The sequence below is a fragment of the Neomonachus schauinslandi genome, chromosome 4, assembly GCF_002201575.2.
Source record: "Neomonachus schauinslandi chromosome 4, ASM220157v2, whole genome shotgun sequence".
NCBI classification, from domain to species: Eukaryota; Metazoa; Chordata; class Mammalia; order Carnivora; family Phocidae; genus Neomonachus; species Neomonachus schauinslandi.
The window spans coordinates 141,280,874-141,303,025 of record NC_058406.1 but is presented as its reverse complement, the minus strand read 5'-3'; the positions used below and the strand labels follow the sequence as shown (position 1 = coordinate 141,303,025).

The 22,152-nt window shown below is 34.4% G+C and overlaps 1 protein-coding gene across 1 annotated transcript in view; it reads left to right on the top strand.

Annotated features, from left to right (window-relative positions):
• Window positions 1–20,334, top strand: part of MMP16 (matrix metallopeptidase 16) — a 272,184-nt gene extending 251,850 nt beyond the window's left edge. The window contains exons 8-10 of the mRNA XM_021688358.1: window positions 3,505–3,655; window positions 12,885–13,000; window positions 19,872–20,334. Of these exons, the coding sequence (XP_021544033.1) occupies window positions 3,505–3,655; window positions 12,885–13,000; window positions 19,872–20,206 (602 nt within the window). The 3' untranslated portion in view covers window positions 20,207–20,334. The remainder of the gene's footprint in view (window positions 1–3,504; window positions 3,656–12,884; window positions 13,001–19,871) is intronic.
• Window positions 20,335–22,152: the final 1,818 nt, after the last annotated feature.

Sequence of the window (22,152 nt, the reverse complement as noted above, 5' to 3'; positions counted from 1 at the left end):
TTCAGAGCCTGTAAAAAAAACAATTACCTTTAGAAGGGATAATTGAAAAGTTTACCTATATCAGTGGCAATAAGAATGAACTGCAGGGGAGAGGTTTAAGGAAAAGTTTAGAAATCAAAGCAGCTGAATGTAATGATCCATCAGATATGAAACATAATAAACAGGGAGGTTTCAGATGTGATGCATTGAGTAATTAGCAGGCCATCTACCCAAATAGGGAAAACAGGAAGAACAGTCCTTTGATGAGTCCAAATTTGAACTTATGGGTCAACTTCTTAGAAAATCCCAGTAGGTAGCTATATATAGTGTTTGGCTCTCAAGAGCTATTTGGATTAGAGATAGCCATTTATGACCACTCTCTTTTTTGGCTTCTAAGGTTTTCTTTTACTTTAGTCTTCCTCCCTGCCTCTTCTACGTCCTTTGCATTTGCCTACTCTTCCCTCTTCCCTTGTGATCTCTTTGAGGGCCATATATTTCTAGAAGCCCAGTTTTGGTTCCTCTTCATCTTTTCTATATATTCTTCACTGGATTTCTTCAAATCCTAAATTAATAAATACCATATTTATGCTTGTGACTTACAAACTATTATCTTCAAACTCACATATCCGGTTGCTTACTTCACATCTCAAACTTTCAGTTTGAATCCCTTATAGCCCATACACCCCAGTCTTCTTTGGCTTATTTTATATCATTATTATTCTCTTGTTTAGAAAAGTCAGAACTTGAAGATTATCCTTGATACTATCTTTTTTTAATTCCCCACAGCCAGCCCAAAAGCAATGTCTATCAATTCCATCTCCAAAATGTGTCATGACTCCATTTTCTTTCTTCCATGACTGTTGCAGTCACCTTGTTACAGGCTATTAGCAAAGAACTTTTTAACTATTCAGTGGCTTCCTATTTCACTTAGAATAAAGTTTAGATTTTGACAAAGATCACATGATCCTTACCTCTGTCCTTAGCACATTCCTACAACATTGTGGTCTAGCTCTCTAACAAGGTTCTTCCCATTAGGGCATTTGTCCTTGGTGTTTCTACCCCTTCAAACTATATTCACTGTGCTGGCTTTTTTGAATTATGTAAGTTACAACTCGCATGTCATCTGAATAAAGGGATCTTTCCTGTGTCCAGTACAAGCAACCCCCCGACCCACCCAATCCCATCACTTTTACATTAATGTATTTTTTTATGTATCTTTAAAATACTTTTCTCTCTGAAATTACCTTTGTTTTCTTGTTTAAAGTCAGTTTTCCCATGCCCCTTCCCTAGAATTTAAGCTCCAAGAGGCAAAGATGTTGCCTTTCTTATTCACTGCTACATCTCCAGTGCCTAGAATACTTTCTAGTAAGTGTACTAAGTTGTCGATGAATGATTCAATTAATTCTTGCAAAAGACCATTGATGGATCTTCTCATTTCCATTCTTCTCTTTATAGTCCATTTTCCACAAAAGACAAAAGTCATGTTTTGAAAATAAAAAACAGATCATATCCCTCCATTAATTTTCTCTTTGATGGTTTCCCAGTCACTCAAAATAAGACTGAAACCTACCATACACGTTTGCAGTACCACTCTCTTCTTGTTCATTATACTCCACTGATCTTTTCATTTTTAATCATACCAAACTCTTTTGCTTGGGATACTGTTCCTGACATTCAGTGCATAGATATCCTTCTCTCTCTTTAAATTTTGGTTTAAGTGTTATTTCTTCAGCGAGGCTTTCCTGATCGCCTTACTTAAAGGAATTTCCCCCTTGGGATTTCTTTTTTCTCAGCCCCTGATGTATTTCCTTTGTAGCATTCAGTATTTTTTCAACTACTACAATTATATTTCTGTATATGTGGTTTTCATCTGCCCAATCCACTAGAATGCAGGATGATCAGTATAGTGAACAGGTCTGTCTTGTTCTCTTTAGTATCCTCAGTACCTAACATGATAATTGGGACACTGAAGGTAGTTAATAAATGTTGTTTTTTAAAAATGATATCAAATGGTAGTAGAAGCTCTTGAAGTAAATAAGATTACTCCTGTTACAAACTAGAGACACCTAACTAAATTTAGCCTGAAAACATGATATTTTTGCTTTGTGTTGTGTTGTTTTAGGCAGGAACATGTTTTTAATTTTTTTTATTTCCTTAAGGTGTAACATGAATGCTACAGGCTATCATAGTCCTCATCTAGGGGTAGTAATGAAATATTCTAACAAGTAAGGCTTATATCTATTAGAAAGAACATAGGATACTTTGTCAGATATTAATAGATATTAACTGTTTTACTTCACCAGATGCTAATCCCAGAAGGAGTTAGTGATAAGAGATACTAACTGCAGAAAGATCCAGAAGGACCAGGGGAAGAAGACTTGGGGTGTGGGCTTGAGGGGAGATAGACATTTAGGGCAAAGTATATTTGCTGACTTTCATGGAAGTGTCTCAATATTTGAACAGCCCACTCCCTCCACTCCTACCTGGCCCTTGTAAGTATTTAAGTTTGGGACCCCTACCCTTACCTCCTACCTCCTGATTTAGAATAAGAAGAGAGGAGGTCAGAGAACAAAGCCCTAGGAAATGTCAACATTATAAGAACTGAGGTGGGGGGGAGCCCAGAATGGAGCAGCTGGAGAAAAAAGACAGCCCACCCCCCCAAAATGGTTTTCTAGCAGCTTAGAGAGAGAAGTGATTTAAGTGAGCAATTGTGTCAACTGGGTAGAGAATTATTTCCTTGAAAGACATTGCTGACTCTAGAACAAAAGTTTTCAGTGGAAAGTAGGTGTTAAATCAATTTTCAGTGGAGTGAGGAATGGTTATAGACTACTTGAGAGGCATACCAAAGAGGAGAGTGGTAGGCACAGTCTGCCAGAGGTATAGGACCTGAGGAAGTGTATTGTAATTTCAAAACAGCAATAAAACTGACTAAAGTTTGTCTTCTTAATATCGCCATGCTCTAGCAATTCCAAACAAGGTTAGGGTTAAAATTCTCCTCCCCTAGGTTATCACTCTAATTAAAGAGAGGGATAGTATAACAGTTAAAAAAGGGCATAGGGTCAAAGGAGGATGACTTTCTAAGATTAAAGGAACTTGTGAATGTTTGTAATAGGAGAGGACCAGCTTAGAGGATGTGTTTCAACAGAGTAGAGGTTATAACAATAAAGCAACCTGAGTGTATACAGGATGCACAAAACACAGTAATGATTTAGCCTTAAATAAAAATAACATGTCTAATTCCTAGAGGAAAAATCCTGATTCTTGATTCAGAATTGTTGTATTATGGCAAGTTGTAGATCTTTTTTATTTCTTAAATTAATTCACAAATTCTAATTATATTATTAAATACTCATTTTATCCACTTTTGAAGATAATCTTCTAATAATAACGTCTGTATTCCAAATGTGATTACTACTTATTTTGTGGATTTCATGTAAAATAACTTTAAATTCACTGTATTAATAGATATAGTCTAATTTCTGATATTAAATTATTGTATTCTGCATTTGCACTTATTTCATACAGGTAACAAATACTGGGTGTTTAAGGATACAACTCTTCAACCTGGTTATCCTCATGACTTGATTACTCTTGGAAGTGGAATTCCCCCGCATGGTATTGATTCAGCCATTTGGTGGGAAGATGTTGGGAAAACCTATTTCTTCAAGGGGGACAGGTCAGTACACATTTCACATGAGGAAAATAGTTAATGTTTAGAGAAGTTAATATTTCTACTTTATAATAGACATGTACTGTTAAGAATCTGTGAATATAAAGATAAGAATTAATGAAATCAAAAATATTTTAACATATTTTTAAATAATATTCAAGATAAATCTTCCTGTAATATACCTAAATAATATGACCTTCTTATGAATGTATATATTCTTCCTCTTCTGCATAAGCTTAACATGCCTATAAATCTGTGTAGGCAATGTATATGTAATCTTGCAATGCATTTTCTTGTCATTTTACTTAACTTTATTTAAAAAACACATTTTCACACAGGCTTTTTTTTTTTTTTGCTTTCATATTGAAAGTTAAATTTTTATACTTTGCATGCTGTTAATTGTAAATGTTTTCAAACAATTTCACTTTAGTCATGAGTTCTATTTCTTAAGAAGCTAATTATTTAGGTACCAACAAGTCAAACAATCACTTAGCTTAAAGTGTAAACTCCCTTCCCTGCAACTCTCTTTCATTTCTTTTCCTTTCCTTTCCCTTCCTTTTTTTTATGGCATTAGTAAAAATTAAGTGAACTGTTAGTCTTATGACTTGTAGCATCTACTAGGCATACATAGCTCCACTCCTGTGCACCTTTGATATAAATTACACATAAAATGTAACTTGAAGTCTATATTTTTTATAATTTAAATTAATATTAGAAAAAGTAATAGAGATGAAAAATAAATTTTTAATTACACAGTTACTAGCTGGGTCAAATGTGATACTCAATATAATTTTTATTAGTATGTAGAAGAACTTAAGTATGCATTTTACTGCGTTTTATAGTAAATTAAAAATACACACCCTTACACATAAACACACATATGAACAACAGGCTTTAATGCCCATCTACCTAGTATTGAGTTTGCCTTATAATCTTCGCATAGTATAACCTTGTAAAATGTCTCCAACTTTAGGAGAAAAATATGTAAGTATATAAACTTTATTTTACAATTTGCAATTTTTAACATTGATTTCAAACATTGAGCTTTATCTGTGAACCAAAAACTCCTATAATTTTTCTCCATGGATAAGAATGTATACTTTTCAATTTATTCTGTTGCTAGCTCTCTATATATTTGATTTGTATATACTTCTGTAACAAAATGTTTTAATACACGATCGTGAAACTAAGGTGCTAAATGATTACAAAATCACAAAACAAAAAAGGTCTATCAAACAAAAATTTTATTAAAGGAGAAGATGCTATTTATAGCCACAAGAAAGTATATGATTCTCAGCAAGATATAAGTGTAATAGAGTATGATAGAAGAATGAAGAAATTGCTGGCTACAGCATGGTGACCACTAATGAAAATAAATCTGCAGATTTAGAACATATTCTTTAAAATAACAACCCTGAAGGTTGTTAGAGTTTAAGTCCCCAGCTGATTTAATTGCTTGAATGTACTCTTTCAGGACCAGGTTCAATAAACAGTTTTTTATTGTTTGGGGTTTTTTTGTTTGTTTTTGGAGAAAGGTGTAGAAACAAAAGGCTGACAAAACACACTTCTGCAGGACAGAACATGAAGCTTAGCTTTCATGCAACAGTTTTCACAGGATTTCACAGATGGTAATAAAAACTGCCACTCTATTATCAGATAGCCTATTTTTTTCACACATGTAGGTATTACTTTTAAAATGTTTCCAATATAAAAATTTAGGACTTATTGAAAAAATTAAGTTTAGAAACTAAATGTGCACTGCCTCAAATCAGTGAAATCAATGAAGGTTAGATACCAAATTCATACTAAAATAAAGGCAATAGTAAATGGGAAAAGGAGTTTTAGTTCATTTGTTTCCTACTTGAGAAGCTACATGCAAATATAACAAAATATATAGAAGAAATACTTTGAGCTCTGCCTAAATAATTGGTTTTATAGGTTTAAAAATCTTTAAAAGCAGGAATCCAATTAATTTCCATGTGTGTGATCTTATGTAAGATTTCATAAGTCATAGATGTTTTGTAAGCAGTTTACTTCATATTCACGTAATTCTATAATTCCAAAATCACAATTTATCAATATATTCATTCTAGATTAAAAGTATATGGACAAGACATTAAACTACCTAACTGAAACATATAAACAACAATTTGGCTGTGACTTTTATATACAAATTCAGTGTATCTTTCTTCCTTATAGATACTCTATATTTTTAATACTTACCAATTTTTAATGTTTTATTTATTTTTATGTATATTTTTGAGAGAAAACACTGAAAATTCTTTTGTCCTTACTTCTCCTTCTCCCACTGCATTCTTTCTGCTTAAGAAGGGTGGTGGGGCGGGTTGGGGGGGGTGGGTGTTGATTAATAGGTTTCTATTTCTCCAAGGCTGAGATTAGAAAGGGTTTTAGAGATAATCTAGTCCAGGTGTAAAAAACTCAATTGCTTTAAAGGGCTGGACAAATAAGAAATAAACTACTCGATATAGCAATAATATGGAACGCTATAGTAGGGAGTGATGGGTACTGTAGTGAGCTAGAAAGTACAAATACACTAGAAAAGCATTCAAAACCAGAATCATTTATTTAATTTTCTAGACAAACAAAGCACAGCTTTAAATTAGATTTGGTCCAAGTGCTACCATATGTCAGCCCTGCATCTTGTTCACGTCCCACCCAATGTGTAGACACACTCAATTACACTCCACAGGAATTCATCCTACTCTAACCCAACTGCCCATGGTGACAGTATGACTGTGAGACAGCCTTTTCCATTCTCAGTAGCTCTAATTCCTACTTCCTTAAGATTTCTATAGTAGTCCTGGCATAGCCCTCATTCATTTATTCAAAAAAATATTTTGAGCACATATGATGTGACCTGTGCTAGAAAGGACCACAAGGCTTCTGCTCCCATGGCACTTAACTTCTATTAAAGGAGACAACAGTAAACAGTAAACAAGTAAATGAGCCTGAAACTTTAACGTTGAGAAATGCTACAAAGAAATAAAGTGATAATGTGATAGAGACTCATGGGTAGTAAGGAACAGTTAGAAAATTAGTGTGGAAGTCAGAGAAGGCCTCACTTATGAAGGGGACACTAGAGTGGGGATTTGAATGGGTGAAGGTTCAGCCACATGAAGCTGTTTGGAACAATATATTGTAGGCAGATGACAGTAGTGCAAAAGCAATAATACTGCAATGTTTAAATCAGTTAAAACATTGTGGCTAGAGAATAGCAAGTTAAGTGGTAAAGGAAGTCAAATAGGTAAACAGGGACCAGATTATTTGGGGCCCTATAGACCATAACAAAGATGTTGGATTTTAAGTACAATGGAAAGGCATTGGAGGATTTTCAACAGGAAAGGGAAATGATCTTATGTATTCACAGACATCACTGTGGTTTCTGTGTGAAGAATGGGCTTCAGGAGTGGAAGCCAAGAGGGTAACTGGCAGGTTGTTGGAGTAGTACAGGGGGATATGATGGTGGTAGTGGAGATAGAGCAAAAAGGGTGGGTACAGGATATATTTTGAATGTAATCAGAACAAGTCTTTGTTATGGCTTGGATCTTAGGGGTGAGAAAAAAGAAAATTAAAGATAACTTCTAGGTTTTTCACCTGAAAAATTGAGTAGATGGTGCCATTTCTGGAAATAGGGCAGACAGGGGAAGGAGTATTGGGGAAAAGGGATTAAAGGATTGAAATGTTCATCTTTAGATTGAGATGCCGGTTTTACACACCAACTGGAGGAATCAAGTAGATATTTGGATAATTGAGTTTGCTTCTCAGTGGAAAGATCAGTCTGAGATATACATTGGCAATGATTGATACAAGTTGTATTAAAAGCAGGGGCCTACATCAAATCTCCTAAGTATTTAAGAGCTAGCTAAAGAAGAATAGTTGAAATGATGGCTCTTTATAAATAGATCTATAAAGTCAGATTAAAATTTCCAGTATTTCACTATTTTACATATAGCCTGGAACTCAGTTCCTCAGATTCCTACTTGCCCTTTTCTTAATACACTATAATTTGATACTTGGATACATTTTGGATCCTCCTAGCATTTAACTCTAAAATGCTATGTTTCTAAATCATCTCTCAGCATCTTCTCACAAATATATACAGGACTCTATTGCCATATTTCATTCTAAGCTTGAATTTTAAGATATTTTCAACAAAAGACAAAATTTAGATCCACTTTGGCTTTTATTATTATTACCACTAACAGTCAAACAGAAAAACATATTTATTTCTCCCAGCTTAACTTGTGTGTTTATGAAGTAATTACTCAATATGTTTTTAAAATCATCCAACACAGTGTAAATTATTATTTCCAATTCTGTTGCATGTTTAAGAATGTTTCTGAAAAGTGGGATTTTTGTATAACTACTTGGGTATGAAAAAAAAGAAATGGTCCTATATTTTGTGTAACTTAAGAGAAGCAAGTGGTCTTGGCTCTGTAGTACAGAAATGAGACAAAGTAGGATGAAGAAATGGCTGTGTCATGTGAAATAACCCTTGGAGCCACTTTTTGTTCAGTATGAATTCAGTATCCAGCAACATCCCATTAAAGTATGGCATTCTAAAATTTTCTATAACTTTTTTTTTCTTAGCAGAGAAAGGATTTAACAAAACGTTATACCATTACATGGACAGTTTTTGTCTCTTACGGATATAACCCATGATCAAGTCAAAAAAATGATGAATAAATCTCATTTCTAATTATAATTTATTTTGAAGCACTGATTCACAGTGCTTTTCTCAAAGAATCAGCAATTTAAAGTCAATTCTACAGTAGAGATAACGGATATATGAGAAGAAAAAGAACTTAAAATAGCTTTTATCATTTGCTGACTCTCCTGCCAAAATTCCAATTTTTTTCCATTATAATATCCAAGTTGTAACCCCCCAAATGGTTCATTTACACAGGTTTCATCTGAATATGTTAATATGCTTCTCAATGAACCCCTAAGCTCATTTTTCAGGAAGAAAAAAAATCAGTGGGATGAGCTTTGTGTTTATACCAAAATATGTTCAAATATGTTGGAAATTAAAATGCAAACCTGTATTTATGAATAAGCCTCAGCACCTCTTATAACGCAGCTCTGAATATAGTTAGATGATTCTAATCACATTCATGTTTACTGGATATATATCAAAGCTGCCACACAGCAGATAACCTGAGGGTCCAAGCCTGTGTTGAGTATTTCAGAGATTGTGAAATGATCCCAAATTATAGTTTTGCATTATCTGTTAGTGATGAAAGAGAAAAATTCTGATAAATTCATACCAGAATTATGTTCCTACAAGAGAGTGTAATAAAATTCACATTCCATTTATATTTTCTTGAAATGTGATTTCTATGAATCTTATGTGCCTGGCTCACAAAAGTATTGATGGGTCAATGGATCTATGAATGAACAGAAGGAGAAAAGAAGGAAATTAGACTCAAGTAATATATCTTAAGAGTTTGAGAGACAGCACTAAGAGTAAGAATGCCCCGCCAAGGGAAACAATAACAGTAATATGCTAAACTATGAATCCAACAGCATTAGGGTCTCAACTCTGCAACATTTCAAAAGAGCAAATGTGATTGAGTCATTATCTTTTAATGCTCTAGCATTGACTGTGTTGAGTGACCATACATACTAAATCTATGTTTAGGACGTCATCATAGAAAACACTGTGATATGCAATATAAAAGATTGTTGAGGGATTTCAATGAAAAATAAAACAATGTATGTGTATAAATTTACTTTATAGCTACAAAAACCTACATAAATTATTGGTATTGTTACAAGAACGTTGTTACAACTATTCCTCAGAGAACAACACTGGTTTCTAAGTATGTAGTTAATCTTTTTAAATCACATACAGGGTGTGATCCCATTGTCCCCAGGATTTTTAATTGTTCCAAATTTCTGGCTTAACAATATGTAAAAGCTTACTTTAAGTTATAGCTTATATCTAAAAATGGTTTTTATTGTAAAATATGTCATTATTTAATCTATCATGGAGGGAAAAACCCTACCAAGTAAACTTTGATACAGTATCTGTTGTAAAGTGCATTCTGATTTTAGTGATGTAAAATGTGGAAAAAAATGTTTCTTAGAATCCAAAAATAAGGCATTTGACTAGTTCTCTCTGAGAGGTTTTCTTTGTGGTCAAGTGCAGGAACTAGTTGCCGTATACTGTGAACCCCACTGAAATATTTACTTGAGAGAAGATATCTTGAAATTTTGAGTGTGATCTCAACCACATTAACCATTCTATATTCATCACAGAATGTTCTGTGAAAAAGATTATTCACAAATATTTTTAAAGCAGATGATCCCATGAACTAAATGTGAAAGAAATATACTTCAAAACTGGTAGAACAATACGCTAATGATTCTGCCTACTTGTCTTCAGAAAGACAGGCCCAGTTACCTTTATATTAGCTCAGTCTTCTCCATGAAGCTTTTCCTGACCTTTCCATCAGATCTGTTCTCATCTTCTTGTGATAAGAATCTGCAACAAATACCTATAAGAGGGTATTTATCTTTTTGGATAAAATCTGCCTTGTGGTTACTTATCGGAATACTTTCTGAAACAATATTTTTCTCTTTTCCATTTAAACACTGAAAATGGAAGAGTTGCTAATATTCCAATGTTACTTGAGTGGATATTTCTAGGGAATTATAGCAAAACCTAATGTACAAAACCCCACAATTCTGTAGATAAAGAATCTTCCGTAGGCCTAGAATAAAAAAAATCCAGAAAAGACCATAAAAACTATTTTTTTCTGATTTCAGCCAAAGTGCCTAATCCCAAGATAATGCATTAAGTATGTCACTTCCCAAACCTGTGTTGGTAAAACACTAGCTTTAGCAGATGTTAAGAGATGTTTAGTGGGAAAAAAGACAAAAGGTTGTTACATAAATTTAAATTTGGAAAACATATTTGGTGTGCACAGAGGAAAGAGTAGGGACTTTTAAAAAAAAAAAAAGATTTTATTTATTTATTTGACAGAGAGAGAGCACAAGCAGGGGGAGCAGCAGAGGGAGAAGGAGAAGTAGGCTCCCGACTGAGCAGGGAGCCCGATGTGGGGCTCAATCTCAGGACCTGAGCCGAAGGCAGACACAACCAACTGAGCCACCCAGGTGCCCCAAGAATAGGAACTGTTAAAATCAGATAGAACTGGTTATAAATCTAACCCTCATTGTCCTCTTAGAATTCTCCTCTCTTAAAAGGGGACAATGATGACTATCTCATATGTTTGTTGTGATTAAATGAGATAGATAATGCATAGATCATATGCCTGCCTTAAAGTATGCAATATACAGGAAACTGTCTATGGTTTCACCCCAGTTTTGTCATTCCTTTTGAACATTCAAGACATAAACTCATTTAATTCTTAGAACATTTTAAATAATAATGAGTGATCCAAAGTAGGTCTGATTACAGTTTATTCATTGGATGTCTAGCAGTTCTGTGAGAGTGGCTCATGGGCCACCCTGTGAAGGCATGGGGTTCTGAGTGTTCTGACTCTTGGCAGGTTTTCCTTTTATTTGTTCTCCTATCTATACACTAAGGACTCCAGTCAAGACCTGCCCTGAAGTCTACAATATACCCAATTGCCTCATCAACAATTCTTCACTTTGATGTCTTGCAGGTACCTGAAATTCACATATCTAAAATCAAACTCATGATTCTTCAAACCAACCCAACTTACCTTCCCCCATTTCTTTATCTTACTGAATGGCAACATTATTCTTCCACATGTTCAGGCCCCAAATTCTTGAGTTATGCTCAACTTCCTTCTCTCGCATCCTGCATTCAATCCATTAGTAAGCTCTTTGGGATTTTCCTTCAAAATATATCCCAATCTCAATCTCTTGAATTATCATTAACTCTACAGCTTACATTCTAGTTCAAGGTTATTGCAGTGACATCCTAATTGGTATCCTTGCTTCTATTTTTACCTCCTTAAGTCTATTTAACTCACAGCAGCCAGCATGTTCCTTTCAAACATAAGCCATATCTTGAAGCTCCCCTGCTCAAAATCTGTGTTGGCTTCACATATCCCTTAGTGGAAAACCAGAGGCTTTGCTATTGTATAAAGGTCTATCTAATCTTAGACTCTGGTTCCCACTCTGACCTTTTCTTCCATATGTTAACCTCAGCTTATTTTAGTTTATGAGAATAAACTAGTCACCCCAACCTCTTTGTGGATGCTTACGTACTCCAAGTTTGTGCTTGCCACAGTAACTTTCATTAACTAGTTCCTCTACCTGGAAAGTATTTCTCCCAAAAACTATAAATGTTGTACCTCACTTCTTTCTGCTCAAATGTCTGATAAAGAAAGGACCTCTCTGTCCACTAATTAAAATTGCTTCTCCATATTCCTAGCTAACTTTAACTGCTTGTTTTCTTAATCTCACCACCTCCTATCACAGTATGTATTTACTAATAAATTGTTTTATTATCTATAATCCGTACATATCCTAAAATACAAGACTGATGAGAGCTGGAGAATATCTGTTTTGTTCAAAGTTATATCTCTGATACCTAAAATATGCTAGGAACATAAAAGGTACTCAGTAAATATTTCTTAAATGAATAAGTGAATGAATAAATGAATCAAGATTCTGCTAAAGATGATTCCAAAAAAACAAAAGTGCTCTGCTGCCTAAGAAAGATTTATAAAAGAGCGCCTGGGTGGCTCAGTCGGTTGGGTGTCTGCCTTCGGCTCAGGTCATGGTCTCAGGGTCCTGGGATCGAGCCCCGCATCGGGCTCCTTGCTCAGCAAGGGAGCCTGCTTCTCCCTCTGCCTGCCGCTCCCCCCTGCTTTTGCTCTTTCTCTCCAATAAATAAATAAAGTCTTCAAAAAATTTTAAAAAAAAGAAAGATTTATAAAAAGTCATGAAACCTCTTATTTATCCATAGGTTGGTGATACCTTTTTGAATCGTAAATATATTTAGCAAACACAATGTATTTAGCTAGAATTTTTAAATTAATTTTAGCAGACTGAATAAATATACAATAACAATACCCACTTTTAACATGTGCAAGAAAGGAAACAGAATGAATGCTGTTTGTGTCCAATGTCTTTCTAGCATTTTTAATCAGTCCTGTAAATCATTAACAGATAGCATAGAGCAAGGATTTAATGAATGTTAGCTATTACTGTGTATACATAATTTCCTTCCCTACGCACGTGTTTTTTGTTTTGTTTTGTTTATTATCCTTTTTAGGTATTGGAGATACAGTGAAGAAATGAAGACCATGGATCCTGGCTATCCCAAACCAATCACGGTCTGGAAAGGTATCCCTGAATCTCCTCAAGGAGCCTTTGTGCACAAAGAAAATGGTATGCAGCATGTGCATTATATTTTTCATGAGTTTACTAAATATTTCAACAATGAATTCTAATTTTTCATTATGTTAAATTAAATCATTAGGGAGTACCACACTAGGGCTATAATGTATTATATTTACATGAACTTTCCATCCTAGATTTATGTTTAATATTATGCTCTAGATGTTTTTTAACCTCAGCTTATTTTAGTTTATGGGAAAAAAATAAAGGCAATTTTAAAAATGGTGGGTGTGGATACCTTCAAAGTAACATCACCTATTTTTCTATTAAAATTCCTATAAAGTTAGTAACAGACATACATAAGGACAGGAGCTGGTCACAAGGAAGGTATGTTGTAAGTGTGGGCTGAGACACAAAGACACCTGGCAATTGTGCACATTGAAGATTTTAATTTTTCATGTATCAGCAAACAGGGAAGATCCCAACTGAATACAATCAGGCTAAGTGACTGTATGATTGCTTAATAGCCAGAAGCAGAGCAGAGAGCTGCCCACGTTCCTTGCTCTCCATCTCAAGATTTGAGTTTCAGCCAGATCCTAAGTGGAATGTTAGCCAAGTGAGGGAAAACCCATATACTCCTATCTGTTGGCATATGTAAAGTCTCAACATTTCTCTCCTCATTCAGAAAGCAGTAAATAGGAATAAACCATAATAATAATTCAAAATAGGATTTATACACAATATTCCAGAACAAAGGAAAGAAATCATTCTGAAATACATAGAAAAAACATACCTGATCCATCAAATGATTTATAATAGGAACCATAAGAAAATTACATACCATACTGGTCCTCAATAGCATGAAGTCTATAACATATGCAATAAGAATAAAGTAAACATCATTTGCAAAAACAAAATTAAATATATCAGGTGAGGAAAGAACAAAAAAGTTAACTGAAGAAATAGGAAAATGAAAAATAAACACCATCATTGAAGATTATAATTAACGATCAGCATCTTGCCAGAGTTTAAGACAACTATACACTGAGTGTAAACCTGAAGGAACTGTGACCCAGGACCAATAAACACCAGTCAGAAAAGTCAAAGTACACAAACTGTATTTTGACCCTTGTTATATGAAATCACATACTACATTCTGTATGATAGTGCCCCACAAGTAACATGCTGTAGGGAGAGGCAAAGTCAAAAAGAACCTTGAAGCCCTGATCATAGCACTTGTAGAGAATTAATAGATTTTGTGTATATTCTATTGGTTCAGAAAATTAAAGGACCAAGTTAAGATACAGAGCCTGTATGTGTTTAAAAGCAAAAATCCATAGAAGAGGACAGATAAAGAAGAAAACATATCTGTCAAAAGGATATCAATAAGAAAATGAAGGAAGTAACACTGCAGTCACATTGGAGGCAATTAATCAGATCAAAATAGGGCCCAAAACTCCCAACTATGCAGATGAGGATGAAAAGGACCAAGAAATGAAAAAAAAAAAAAAAAAGTGAAAAATGATCACATGGAGGCAGAAAATTGAGATAACCCCTACAAATTATAGGTGTCACCAAGGAAGAAACTAGAGGGAGGAGATTTCTTGAGGTTAGAATAAAGGGGTTATTAAAGCCCAGATAAAACCAACTCTAGCTAATATTTACAGAAGTCTTAGCACTGCTCTAGACTGTCTTCAATAAAAGTTATCACATTCCGTACAAAAATAGTGCAAAGAAAATTCAACCAAGATCTATTGCAGTGTTATTAACTCTAGGAAGTTTGGTAACAGTTTCTTATTTCTTGTCTTTATTTTATTAATTTTCTAACCTGAGTTTATCTTTTAAGATAAAAATAACTTTTAAAATAAGTAATAAATTGTTTCAAAAGATTGAAAAAGTAGACATAATACACATAATCTTAATTCCTTACCACATTAATGGTTTTCATTTTCCCTGTTTCTATATACAAGGCCACTAATATCTGAGATTTGATTTAGATTCTCTGGGAATAAATCATATTTATATAAAAATAACAAAAAAAATCTTGCTACCCTTGCCCCATGATATTTCATATTCTTTTCCATCTGAATATTTAATAATACTCATTCAATATAAATCAGTGAAATTGTGCCGAGAAGTATATTCTAAACTGAATCAACTCTTTCATAAATAGTTTCTGAACAGCTATGAAGCAACATATCAAAATTTTTAAATTAGACTATGTAATTGTATTCTCTTTATGTTATATTAATACAATTAACAAAATACCATCAATTTTCACAAAAGTGAAAATTTTATGTGTTGTACAAAACAGGACTGAGACTTCCAAGATCATATTTCCAAGAGCATTTCCCCAAGATCTTCCCACCTCACGGGTCAATTACAAAAGAAAAAAAAAATAACAGTTTTCTTATATTCAGAATTTCATGATTTATTTTCACATAGCAAAAAATAACTTTGTAAAATACTGACAAATGAAGCATTTTGGGAAAATCAATGCTTACAAATGAATACAAACTGCAGATGAAACTGCAATATATCTATGTCTTCTGGACCTTTCCGGATCCTTTCCAGCCCCCTGTTTGATATCCCTCAACACTGAGCTCACTTTTCATCTTTCAGAATATTCTCCTTGAATATCCTTTTGTGATTACCCTATCCCTTGTACTCAAATCTCATATTACAATGATCAGCTTATATGCTCATTATCCCCTCTAGTGCAAACTGTTTGAAGGCAGTCACATACTAAACATTCAATAAATATTAGTTGTATAAATAATTTTATCCCTCCCATTATTCTAAAAATTCCCTCCCTGGAGGCGATCTCTCATCTGTCTCAAACCCTTGTTCTGTACAATAGCAATATCAAAGAATCTGGAAGGCTTTGGTCTATCAACAGCAAATTCTCCACTTTTTATTATCTACAAATTTCATGCTTGTAGCTTTTTACCTTAAATTCATACTTTACACAATTTCTTCCCTTAGGTTTGTGTATGAAAGATAACAAGTTCAAATTACTAAGTAAATGCATTTATATTTATATTTTGACTCAGAGTAATCCCCTGTAACTCTATACACATGAAATTTGATAGTCATAAAGTTGGAGATGATTGAACACTGAAGGTTTTCTCTGGTCTATCCTTCTATTGATACAGGAATTTCTTCCTTGGAATCTTCTCCTAGTGATAATCTTAAACAAACAAATGGAAGTCCACAAATTCAGCAACTCAGCTATAGAATTTTGAAGGGTATTTTTCATATTAAAGTGGAATGTGCCTCCATATACACCTACTGCTATTAATTCTGCCATCTTTACAAATGAAATATGAATTCTTGTGCTATTTATTGAATGCCTATCATATATCAGATATACTACATAAAGTCATTATCTAATTTAATTGTCCAACATAAATACCTTTTTATGTCATTTATTATTATATATAAATGAGGAAGTTGGCATCAGTTAGTTTAAGTAACTTATTCATAATCATAAAAAAGGTAAGATTATATATTTGAGGTTTGAAACTAGAACAATCTAGCCCTACTGAATGTGCTGTAATGCACTATCTCCAAAGAGGAAAAGTTAACACCTTTCTCTACAGTATATCATTAAAGTAACTGATTATCTGTCATGTCTGGTTAAATTTTTCATCTTGTCATACTACACAAATCCAGGCTTTCTCAGAATGTAGCTTCCTGAGCCATCATCCTCCTGCTTTTCACCTGTAAAACCATCTTAAGTATTTTTCATTTTTCTCTTTACTTTTAATCCTTGAAAATACAACAATCTAAATGAGATCTGACTCATGCAGAATATAGTGGAATGATTTCTTCTTAGCACTCATTATTTGACCATGTTTTAAGCAACAGTGAGTTTTTAACATATACTAAAGTTGTAGTAAAGAATTGCTTCATTCCCTCTCCTTCAAATTGTTTCTGTTAATTGCTGTCAAGCCATACCACCTAGGTATTCTATATTCCCTCTTTAGAAAATGCAATCTTAAGGCAAATACAAGACTCTACTTTTCAAACTGTTGCCTTTCATCTTGCTGATTGCTGTTAAAATAGTTTTGACTATTTTCACCTATTAAATTAGTTTTGACTCTTGATTCTGTTGATTTGCTGTAGTCCCTACTCCCCACTCTCATTCTGTTAAAATGTACAAGTGTGATTTAAACACATATTTCCACAAGAGTCAGTTTATTCATTCACATTTATTAAATACTAATTAACTTCTTACTAATAAACATATAAAAGTGGAAGACAGAGAACACACAGACATTGTCATCCAGGGACATCTAGTAAGTTAGAACAAGACAATTATGATGGACAGTGTCTCATTACATTTTAGGACTACACAATAGAAAAGTCACCAGTAAAATCTGGTCAAATATCGGAGAAAAAAAGTGATCACATAATACATTACAGCCCCCCTGAATTCCTTCTCAGGATTTCTCAAAAAGTAATAATTCGGGTAAGAATTCATCTGAAGTTGCTATTCTTAATAAGCATAACATCTACAAGAGTATATCATCAAAGCTATTTTTAAAAAGGAAAAAAAAATGAGTACATAAACATTTCTTCCACCAATGGCTATTTCATATTTCTCATTACTGAATGAGATGAATATTGTGGGATTAAGGTTTGACAGATTTCTATTGCAGGGCACTTATTTTCAAATACTTTTATTATTTAACTTCTGCTGACTAGACTTGTTATCTCTAACAAGTATATTCAGTAAACTACAATTCTACTCCTGTATATGGAGTGTGCTACTATAAAATTTGGCCTGCATAAATATGAAAATGGAAACTTGTGAACTTTTGTACGGTACCAAGTAGGTTCACAGTAATTAGCTTTGACTAAAAATTAAAGATGAGGACCCTTCCAGCTGTTGGTTTCCAGTTTATAAATATAAGAAGTATGTTCACCTGTTTTGAAGGTCTGTTTAATTCTAAATCAATGCCATTATTCAACAGTGATTGTCTAATGTACTATTATTTGGCAAGTCCTCAACATTTCTTCATCCAAGCTTGTTGAGTAATTACATTGGATTTCATTAGTGTGATCAAATACCAGCTCCCTGCTGAAATATTTGAATCTACATCACCTGTTTTCACTTGGCATGTTACTCTGATTGCAAAACTGCCCTTCGAAATGAAAAGCAACAGCAGATTTTTATGGCATTGAACAGAATGATTTCCAAAATGAAGTGACCTGAAGTGATGGTCTAGCCTAGATGAAGTTTTTTGAAAGGTGTCAGTTTTTTGTTGTATGGGTTTTACCTATCACAGCCTGTGATGTTTAATCAGGAAGCGTTTGTTAAAGGACACGGTTTTTAGAAAAATCATTAAGTGTTCAGGTCTAGAACTAGATCAAGATTTAAATTCTGCTTTCACCAGGACTTAGATATATTATCTTATCTCTAAGCCTCAGTATCTTTGCCTGAAAAGTATAGGTAAATAATTCTACTTGACAGAGTGGTTATGAGGATTAAAATATGTCTTTACTGAGCTTTAAACACAATACTTCTTCCATAATAAGTGTTTAATAATACAGGATAAAGAAAACCCTCATTAATGATTACTAACCCTAAAGTAGGCATACTATTCAAAATAGCTCCCAAAATATAGTTTTTAAGTAATGATAACATTAAAATATTTCTTCTTGGTTTCTTGAAGTTTGTCTCAAAGCAGGAATTAAGTCCAATGAGTGCAGTCACAAAGAAACTTGACATGAAGAAGCTCTGGATGAAAAGAAAAACTTTTTTTTTCTCCCAACAAAAACAACAATTTAGGGAATAGTCCTAAGAAAAACACACATATTTGTAGTTTGTCACAAGCTTTCAAAGTCTATTATCTGCATCCATAATTTTGAAACATAAGTCATATGTATTGCTAGTTACATGAACCTTCCACATACTACATCCTCCCCCATGGAATATGTTAGTTGGAACTATTAAAGTCAGAATTATAGATTTATTTATAGTCTATTAATCCTTTATTATATAAGTAAATAAGAATGTTAAGTGAAAAGGGCAAAAGGAGTAGGGACAAAATGGGTATGATCTAGAGTCAGAAACAAGGTTAGTGCAGAAAATACCCTAAATACCTATTTACTTATTAAGATTCCTAGCAGACAAAACATCTCTATAGTTTCATGACTTATGAATTGTTATGATTTCTTGTCCAAATGACAAAAGCAAACCTAGTGTTTAAGTACAACTGCTCCCAATACTAAGATGATTAGAAATTTCCCCTGAGGTGTTTCCTGGAGTGGCCTCCTCATAATGCATTGTACAATGTCTTCAACAGCAGTCTGCGGGGACCTAGTGCTTCAACTCATAAGGCTGTTTCAGCATATTTCAGTATAGGTTGGTATTATCACCCTGATAGGTAAATCTGAAACTGCAACCTTACAAGTAAGAAATAGGGTAAAGCTCTCTTTCCAGACTAGGAGTAGATGTGTTCAGCATGATCTTTCAACTGTCCTCTATAGATATTTTGACTCTTGGCGAAGTTTTCCATAGATAAGCATTAGAGGGCACAACTCCAGATTTATTTCAACAGAGCGCTAAGCTGAAGATAATGTTTTCTTGCTACCAAAATGGAAGGGCCTTAAAATACATCTTTTAGGGGCGCCTGGGTGGCTCAGTTGGTTAAGCGACTGCCTTCGGCTCAGGTCGTGATCCCAGGATCCTGGGATCGAGCCCCACATCGGGCTCCCTGCTCAGCAGAGAGCCTGCTTCTCCCTCTCCCTCTGCCTGCCGCTCTGCCTACTTGTGCTCTATGTCAAATAAATAAAATCTTTAAAAAAATAAATACATCTTTTAAAAAGTAGCCTAATGTAAGTTAATAAGAATTTCTATACATATACACTTTCAAAATAAGTGGTACCTATGTGTGTGTGTTTCCCCCTCTAGGCTTTACGTATTTCTACAAAGGAAAGGAGTACTGGAAATTCAACAACCAGATACTCAAAGTAGAACCTGGATATCCCAGATCCATCCTCAAGGATTTTATGGGCTGTGATGGACCAACAGACAGAGATAAAGAAGGACACAGCCCACCAGACGATGTAGACATTGTCATCAAACTGGACAACACAGCCAGCACTGTGAAAGCCATAGCTATTGTCATTCCCTGCATCTTGGCCTTATGCCTCCTTGTATTGGTTTACACTGTGTTCCAGTTCAAGAGGAAAGGAACACCCCGCCACATACTGTACTGTAAACGCTCTATGCAAGAGTGGGTGTGATGTAGGGTTTTTTTTCTTTCTTTCTTTTCCAGGAGTTTGTGGTAACTTGAGATTCAAGACAAGAGCTGTTATGCTGTTTCCTAGCTAGGAGCAGGCTTGTGGCAGCCTGATTCAGGGCTGACCTTTCAAACCCAGAGGGTTGCTGGTCCTGCACATGAGTGGAAATACACTCATGGGGAAGCTTCCATGATGCACAGTATCTGCCGTTCTTCAGTCCTTTGTCTTTCTTTGTCATTCAGTTCTAGGCCTTTCCTCTGCACGCTCAATGCCCAGTAAATTTTCAGGATTAACTAAAGAAGAGGAAAAAAAGAAGAAAAGATTCTTCTTAAAGGTTTCTAATATTATTTTCCTTCTGAAGTCTGAGCCCATATCTGGGGGAAAAAAGCAAAATGGAAAAACCCATGAATTTTTTGCTTTAAAGCAAAGAAAAAAAGGTTAAACAAAAAACCCACAATTGAACTTTCAGGAAAGTGTGAAGACCCAAAACAGCTTTGTCTCCAAAGAAGATAGCTCTCTGACTGCTATGGATAGTCTCCTACACTTCATTTTTGTCAGGTGGGAGATCTGGAATACACATGCAGGACTTTAGACTGTTGGGACAGCCATTTTCCAACAAACAAGGGGCCAAAATATCTGCAATATAGTAACAGCCTTAATAATACATCCATTTTTCGTTTTATACAGCTGTTCTCAGCTATGTCCTCAATGTTTCATCACATTTATATTCATAGCTATATTCAAACAGGACCTTTTGATTGTTTTGAAGTGTTTCTAATCCCCTTCCTGCCACCTGACCCTATATCATTGTGATAATCTCCCCAAGTTGTATTAGGCCATTGCCCCAGGCCTTTCATGGGTCTGTCAGGAATATTCATTAAGAGCAAGAAGCAGTATGTCTCTAAAGTGGTTTAAAGTGACAGTTATTTTACAAGGATATGTGACACTAGTAATACATTGGTGTAACCCTTTGAGAACTATCAGACCAGCTTTCAGAGTCTTAGGATTGTCAGTCTTGCTATCTAGTAAATTATAGAACTGGGCAATGGTAAAAACAGGCACAGGTTCAAGAAGTTCAGGTTTTTAAAACAGATATCCTATAACCCCATGTAATTTTTAAGCAATTTGCGGTACTACATAAATGCGTTTATAGTAAACAGAAATGTTACTTGCCAAAAATTTTTCTGGCAAATAAAAAGGTATTTTATTAAGAAAATGTAAGAGTGAAATTTTATTTGAAGAACTGATTATAATAGCCTAAGTCTTTTTTTCCTTAGACATATTGAATTTGTTTTAAAATCCATTGCATGAAAATTCAATTTGCCTTGGTACATGCAGTTAGCATTGCCATTTTAAAAATGACTTAAAATGATGACTCTGAGATTGCATGAATATCCTCCAGTACATTACTTATTGCATGTCAACCATAGTTCTCAAAGGGTTAGTGTGGCTTCTGGCATTTAGCCATCCATTTGATCACTGACAGAGCCAAGAGACCACCAAAGCATTTCATTGTTGAGTGTAATTTGTCCTAACAGCAGTATTGTCATTTTCATGTGACCTGCAGAGCAGGTTTGTATCAATATTTTTTTCCTAGAGAAAAGTCAGCAACTGACAGACCTCTTTATTGATTTTTAGGAGCTGCTTCTTGCAGTGAAAGGCTTTACAGCCACTGGGCTGTGAACTTATTAGAGATGGTCAGACGGAATGCACCCCATGAGTCAGACATTGGCTTTGTGTGAAAGCCAGCTTTTGAGGGGATTAGCTTTTGAAACAATGAACAGCTTGCCTTGAACTTGATTATTGATCTGTTGACTGTCATTAACAACAACTTAAACATTGTCTTCTGTGAAATTTTCCTTGAAGAGTCCTGTTCTATGTCTTTGCCCTTTGACCTTTAACTTGCAAACTGGCACAAACTGAAGGAAATCTGGTATTGCTTCTCCTTT